This window comes from Drosophila mojavensis, unplaced genomic scaffold (assembly GCF_018153725.1).
Source record: "Drosophila mojavensis isolate 15081-1352.22 unplaced genomic scaffold, ASM1815372v1 contig_81, whole genome shotgun sequence".
NCBI classification, from domain to species: Eukaryota; Metazoa; Arthropoda; class Insecta; order Diptera; family Drosophilidae; genus Drosophila; species Drosophila mojavensis.
The window spans coordinates 7,629,680-7,635,867 of NW_025318907.1; the positions used below are offsets into that span (position 1 = coordinate 7,629,680).

At 43.0% G+C, this 6,188-nt stretch overlaps 3 protein-coding genes, 1 long non-coding RNA gene and 1 other non-coding gene across 5 annotated transcripts; 2 read left to right on the forward strand and 3 right to left on the reverse strand.

Annotated features, from left to right (window-relative positions):
- Positions 1-41: 41 nt before the first annotated feature.
- Positions 42-1,037, reverse strand: LOC6581017 (protein BUD31 homolog). The gene has a single exon (XM_032730129.2). It carries the CDS (start codon positions 880-882, stop codon positions 448-450), a length of 435 nt encoding a protein of 144 aa, XP_032586020.1. The 5' UTR covers positions 883-1,037; the 3' UTR covers positions 42-447.
- Positions 1,038-1,262: 225 nt separating this feature from the next.
- Positions 1,263-3,309, forward strand: LOC6581018 (membrane-bound transcription factor site-2 protease). The gene is made up of 3 exons (XM_002006772.4): positions 1,263-1,477; positions 1,544-2,011; positions 2,065-3,309. Exons 1-3 carry the CDS (start codon positions 1,403-1,405, stop codon positions 3,076-3,078), a joined length of 1,557 nt encoding a protein of 518 aa, XP_002006808.1. The 5' UTR covers positions 1,263-1,402; the 3' UTR covers positions 3,079-3,309.
- LOC6581019 (LYR motif-containing protein 2) lies at positions 3,176-3,781 on the reverse strand. The gene is made up of 2 exons (XM_002006773.4): positions 3,588-3,781; positions 3,176-3,532 (listed from the first exon to the last, which is right to left on the reverse strand). The coding sequence occupies exons 1-2, from the start codon at positions 3,624-3,626 to the stop codon at positions 3,302-3,304; spliced, it is 270 nt and encodes an 89-aa protein (XP_002006809.1). The 5' UTR covers positions 3,627-3,781; the 3' UTR covers positions 3,176-3,301.
- Positions 3,782-4,127: 346 nt separating this feature from the next.
- On the reverse strand, positions 4,128-4,199 carry Trnaw-cca. The gene has a single exon. It is a non-coding gene; the product is annotated as a tRNA-Trp (tRNA).
- A 181-nt stretch (positions 4,200-4,380) lies between these two features.
- LOC122757798 lies at positions 4,381-6,018 on the forward strand. Its single transcript, XR_006357964.1, has 2 exons — positions 4,381-5,451; positions 5,510-6,018. It is a non-coding gene; the product is annotated as an uncharacterized LOC122757798 (long non-coding RNA).
- Positions 6,019-6,188: the final 170 nt, after the last annotated feature.

Consider the following 6,188-nt stretch of genomic DNA (forward strand, 5'->3'; position numbering starts at 1 on the left):
TCATTTCAACCTAGAAACTATAAAATCTCTTAAGACCAAAATTGATAATATGAATTTATATTTTATTTCATTTTAAGTAAAAAGGTTACATTTATATCGATATTCTATTTTTACAAGCGGTTTTGTGTTCTTATACTACCCAATTATTGTATTTACAATTTATTGTAGTTTCATTAAGTAATCAACTGTAATTCTGTTCCTGCTGTCTAGGAAGCAGCTCAATTCCTAATTTACTCAATACACACACATCAACTCAGACTTTAAACTGTACGAGCGTTGTTCAGAAGGTTTCCAGACAAGAGGAAAACATATATACATTCAGATACATATATACTTTATAACTTATTTATCTTTGCTTCTGTCTACTTTTGAAGATAAGCTAGGAAAGGCTCTAAGCCACACTCGTATTTACAGTCTTTATATTTACGAGAATTTCAAATGGGCGCCTCAGCCGGAACAGCCGCGGCATCCGCAGTGGACGCATTCCACTATGCGTCCCTCCTCCAGCTTTGACTTGGGGACGCGGCAAATGCAGTTCGTGCCGAAATTCGTATCACGCGTCTGAATGCACCGCAGGCAGCAGAGGTTTTCGTAGCCCGACTTCTTCCACTTGGCTATCAAGTTGGCATCGGCGATCTTCTCCTTTAGGCAGTAATCGTACAGTTCACGACTGATAGCCTTGCGGCGATAGTACAGATCGTAGATATAACGCGTCTTCTGGTGATGTATCTTGAAGATCGGCCAAAGTGATTCCGTAATGCGTTTGCCCTCGTGCGGTTCCGTTTCGGCCTCGCGCATTTTCTGCTCCAGCTCTTCCAGTGTGGGTTCAATAAGTTCCCAGCCATCTGGTGGGGGTTTACGACTACGACGCACTTTTGGCATTGTTTACTTTATGATAATATGCGAAATTTTATGTATGAATTGTGGAATTAAGTCAACGAGAAGACGCTTGTTTCTTGCACGCACATATTAAAGTATGGCAACGCTCTGGTATAAGTGGTATTTATGAAAAAAGGTTGTTCGGTGTGGGGAAATTGTGACGTCATGCACTCGCCCTCAAGTTCAGCTGTTGGTAACAGTATTAAATAATATTATACGGCGGTCGAACAATAATAAATCAAAAAGACATTAAATAAAGTTTCATAAGGTTTCTTTGAAATTAATAACAGTGGTATTAAGAGAAGTTTCACTATTGACCAACCTCTTCCGCTTACTGTTACCTGTGAAGCGCTGTGGATCTGTGCAAAATGTTAAGCGAGTTGGCAGCCCGGTAGCTGCACAATCAGCTGTTCGGCAAACTGTTCGGTTAGGCCATAAAATAATCAACAACAAAATTAAATGACAATAACAATGTGTGTTGTTTGAGGTTTAGCACAAAGTCAACACAAGAAACTTGCGCACAATGGATCCCATAATATTCTTCACAGTGCTGACGATTTTATATGGCGTCATGTACTTTTTCGATCGCTTTTTCAAGGTGTGTTTGGTGGAATCGAACGAATGAATTGTCGCATCGAATTTAATTATTGAAAACTTCCTGCAGAGCTGCATGCACTATCCATACGACGCCTTTCTGCGCAACACAGGACTGAATGTCAACTTCATGAGCCTTCACTGGCACTCCAATGCCAGCACCTTCAATCGGATGCTGATTCGCTGGGGCTCCGCAGCCGGCAAGAGCTACACGAGAAGCTTTCTGGTCAAGTGCTTCAATGTGGGCGTCCTGCTTTCCTTCCTCCTGCTGCCCATTGGCATAATACTGCTCATCATTACCATATTTAATGGCAGTGATGGCGGAGCGCCAGCTGCTGCTGGAGGTGCGGCAGCAACCACATCAACAGTCGCCACGGCGACGGTCCAGCTGGAAATTCTATTGCCCGGAGTCAATCTGCCGCTTCAAGAGATCGGCTATTATATAGCCACATTGGTGCTCTGCACACTACTCCACGAAATGGGCCATGCGTTCGCCGCCGTGCTGGAGGACGTGCCAGTTACGGGCTTCGGCTTCAGGGTGAGATGGGGAGGACTCCAAAAAGTTGTTAAATAACATTTGCATATTCGCAGATCTACTTTTGCCTGCCGCTGGCCTACACGGAGCTCTCGCATGATCACCTGAACAGCTTGCGCTGGTTTCGCAAGCTGCGCATCCTTTGTGCCGGCATTTGGAACAACTTTGTGTTCGCCTGCGTCTGCTATCTGTTCATCTCGACGCTGGGCATAATCATGTCGCCCTTCTACCAATACAACGAGCACGTGATAGTCACAGAGCTGACGGCCAAATCGCCGCTGCGGGGCGATCGCGGGCTGCAGGTGCAGAACGTGATCACTCAGCTGAACGACTGCCCCGTCAGCAACGAGGACAGCTGGCTGGGTTGCCTGCAGCAGGCGCAGCAGCAGCGCCTGGGCTACTGCATTAGCTCCGACTTCATACGGCTTAATGACGAGAGCATCGACATAGCCCATCACAATGCGGAGGGCCGGCTGCAGTGCTGTGACGAGCGCAATCCCAATGTCAGCTGCTTCGAGTACATCGAGGACGCCACTGTGGATGCGCCTGCTGAGATACCGCAGCACGTGTGCCTGCCCATGCGGCGCACGCTGGAGGACTCGAGCGGCTATTGCAGAGCAGGCTCGTGTGCCCAGGGATACTGTCTGCGGCCCATGCTGCAGAACACAACGAGGATTCTGGTGTTTAAGAGGCAGAGTCTGGACCACGAGGCACTGCCACCTGTGATGTATGTGGGCCAGCCACGTGATGTGCTGCGCTCGGTGCGCGTTTCGGCCTTTGTGCCCCGCTATAAGCAGATCAGTTCCGCATGGCCCGATGCCCTTTCGCTGCTGCTGAGGTACAATGTGGTTTTCAGCATTGGACTCGCTTTGATCAATGCCATTCCCTGCTTTGGCTTCGACGGCGCTCACATAACCAGCACCGTGATACACAGCTTCCTGGTGGGGCGAGTCGAGGAGCACCCCAAACGGGATCTCATCTCGCTGATCATCACCAGCGTCGGCTCCCTGCTTTTCGGACTGGCTCTGCTGAAGGTCGCCTGGCTGAGTCTGCTGCGCCCGCTGCTGTGAATCGCTCGGTTCACTCCTCACTCATCCTAGTTAACATCTACCAAACTGCTAGACTGCTTTTCTCTACACAGCCACGGAAACAGACACAGAAACAGACTTTGCTGTAGCGCCTCAAAGGTCTTTCTCTTTAGCTTTATTTATTTATTATCGTGTTTTATGTCGCTGTAATTCGATTGCAGCAGTCAAGTTTGCGAAGCTCAAATAAAAGATGCAAGCATTTTTCTCACTTAACGTTCGTGCCGCTCAGTTGGAGGCTGGTCTGCAGCTCCGTCAGGCTGCGTCTGGCGCTCTGCATCAGCATTTTGATGGCCACCTCGTCGCTCTGGTTGCGATTCGCCTGGAAGTCGTGGCGGGCCCAGGCCCTGAGCTCTTGTCGGCTATGCTGGTCCGGCACCAGCCGAGTGGTGCGCCAAATTTCTCTGTACAGCTTCAGCACCTCTTGGCGCAGCATGAACTGGGTGAATGAGAAATTTGAAAAGGCTAAAATACAGGTGCCATCCGTCACTTACCTGTTTTAAGCTAAGTGCTGCTTTGGGCAGTTTTGACATTTTATCATTTTATGTGTGTTTACTTATTTTATATTTGAAAACTTTTATAATTTATTCCTTCTCAGTTTTCAGTTTTTGATTACGTTTCTGCTATTCGCGTGCACTTGAAACAGCTGATGTGAACAGCTGTTTCCAGCTTTACCCTCAGCTGATTCTCTTTGAGTTTAAGAGCATGCGCTCTCGCAACATTTAAGAGTTTGACTGCACAAAGCAGAAACGAAATGTGTGTTGGCAGAAAATATACAATATGCACATATATACATACATACGTATTCAGATTAATAAAATATGCAAAGTTACACAATGTATAAATTTAATAATGTTATTGTTTTATTCTTTTAACAAATTAACACAAGTTCGCTTTCACTTGTAGTGCTCTAATTTTGAATTGAGGTAATTTAAGTTAATTTTACTATTATTAGGCACTCTAAAATAATATGGATTAAAAAAATATATGCATATAAAATTGAAAAAAAATAGTTAAAAAGTTTCGCTCACAGTTGACCCCGACGTGATTTGAACACGCAACCTTCTGATCTGGAGTCAGACGCGCTACCGTTGCGCCACGGAGTCGTATGAATCGATCTTGACTAAATGCCAACATAAACTGTTCTCATTAAACAGCGCATGCTTGTTCTATGCGAAAATGATTAAGTGAACCAAAATAGAATTCGAAAAACAAAACAAAAAGGAAAAGAAACAGCAACAAAATTTTGTATTTATAATTTCATTGACATAGACTGAAAAAAAAAAACAATCAAATACTTAAATGCATTTTTCAACGGCTGTCACAAAATGCGTTAGTCAGCATTTATGCATAGAACACATAAAATGAGGATTCAATTTGGCACATGGATCGAAAGTGTAGATGTCATATTTAAAGATACGTACATACATGCAAGTAAATATGTATGCATGCATTTAATCAAATAAATTGTTAAAATGCTTAATTTATCTTCTGTTGCATTGTTTGTTCATTGCGCGCCCATTATGATTGACACGGCAGCTGCTTTGAATTATTTTTATGCTCATGATCTCTGCTGTTGCTGCTGCTGTTGATTATAGTGATGTACCATTCGAACAAGTCATTTAGTTATTTCTTTTGTTTTTCATAGAGCGGATGGTGATGCATGCAGCATGCCCAAGAACAGACGACAGACAGCCAAGTTAGCCACAGCCAAGTGGACTGTCTTGGCCAATTTATGTTCTGTTCTTGCGCCAGTTCCAGGTACCATAACTTAAAGGGCGCCGACGACTGGCACCACTTTACCACTTTATATATCTACATATATGTATGTATGTACGTATGTATGTGTGGACGGCATGTAGTTGTTACGAGCTGCCTACTTAATGCATTATTGTTGACAATCGCCGCAGGGCACGATTGGCAGCTGTTTTCATGCTTTACATTGCCATCAACCTGTCCCGTTACCAATATTGGCAGCTAGATCTTAACTGTTGAGCCATCTCTGTGAGGCTCGGAGTGTTCTACAATTTTGATAATGAATCATCTAAATAAATGTGAACTTTGTACAAGTCTGAAGAGGCTTTTTATCTTCTAATTTCTATAATCTATGACAGCTTAATCTGTTTAGCTCATCGAGATTTTTCGAATTACTTGAATTTCTTCAAATTAATTTAGAATTTGAAATTAGTTGTTTCAAGTGCGTTTATGTCAGTGCAGCTAGAAGAAATTTGCAAATAAATTATATCAAATTAGACATAACACAATAATAAATTTTCTAAAACGAACAAAATCAAAATATACATAAACATTTAAACATTTTTACGTATATATATAAAAAGATATATCCGAATCGAGCAGGTAAGCAGCCACACGATGCAATTTATTTTTAACTCGCTCTAAGTTGCATCCACTACAGCTCTGAGAGATGGCAAAAGACAGAGAGACGAATAGCAGCGAGAGATACGGAGGCATCGAAAGAGAAAGAAAGAGAAAGAGTGAAATAAACTGAGACTATTTCGTTTTCGTTTTCGTTTTCACGAGACGGAAAATTCTTCCTAGCATTACTTTGACTCATCAGAGTCAGCAGCTATGTGGAATGGAGGAGTGCGGGCCGAGAGGAGGGGAGAGGGCCCTTGGGCGTTTGGGGACGCTCTACATTCAATACGTCATCAACAACAGCCACTCGAACTGGGGAGTCGTCGTCGCCTGTGGGGGACCCACAGCTGCGCGCAATCGCATCAGAGGCCACAACACGAAGCAGAGCGCAAGCAGCAGCTGCACAGTGAAAGCAATTGGGGAAAAACTCTATGAAACTATATGAACAATGCACGAAAAGTAAAATAGGCTTTCAATAATCAATTATGAATGTATGAATATACCAAATGACTCTACAGCTGCTCAATTACAAATTTTCTGCAACTTCAATTAAAGTACTCTAAAATTATTTGTAAAATTTATACTTTAAATTTATTTATCACTTGATAAAATTATTTAATATTCGATTTCCATATGTAAATTGTATTTCAATCATTCTTCGATATATACTTATTTAAACGGCTACATATTTTTATGCCGAATAAAAATAATAAAGTAAA

Excerpts from the sequence above, each read along its gene's own strand:
- LOC6581017 (XM_032730129.2), bottom strand. The coding sequence starts at position 882 with ATGCCAAAAGTGCGTCGTAGTCGTAAACCCCCACCAGATGGCTGGGAA.
- LOC6581018 (XM_002006772.4), top strand. The coding sequence starts at position 1,403 with ATGGATCCCATAATATTCTTCACAGTGCTGACGATTTTATATGGCGTC. Across the intron at positions 1,478-1,543 it reads TTTTCGATCGCTTTTTCAAG|AGCTGCATGCACTATCCATA; the intron begins GTGTGTTTGGTG and ends AACTTCCTGCAG. Across the intron at positions 2,012-2,064 it reads TTACGGGCTTCGGCTTCAGG|ATCTACTTTTGCCTGCCGCT; the intron begins GTGAGATGGGGA and ends GCATATTCGCAG.
- LOC6581019 (XM_002006773.4), bottom strand. The coding sequence starts at position 3,626 with ATGTCAAAACTGCCCAAAGCAGCACTTAGCTTAAAACAG. Across the intron at positions 3,533-3,587 it reads CAGCACTTAGCTTAAAACAG|TTCATGCTGCGCCAAGAGGT; the intron begins GTAAGTGACGGA and ends TCATTCACCCAG.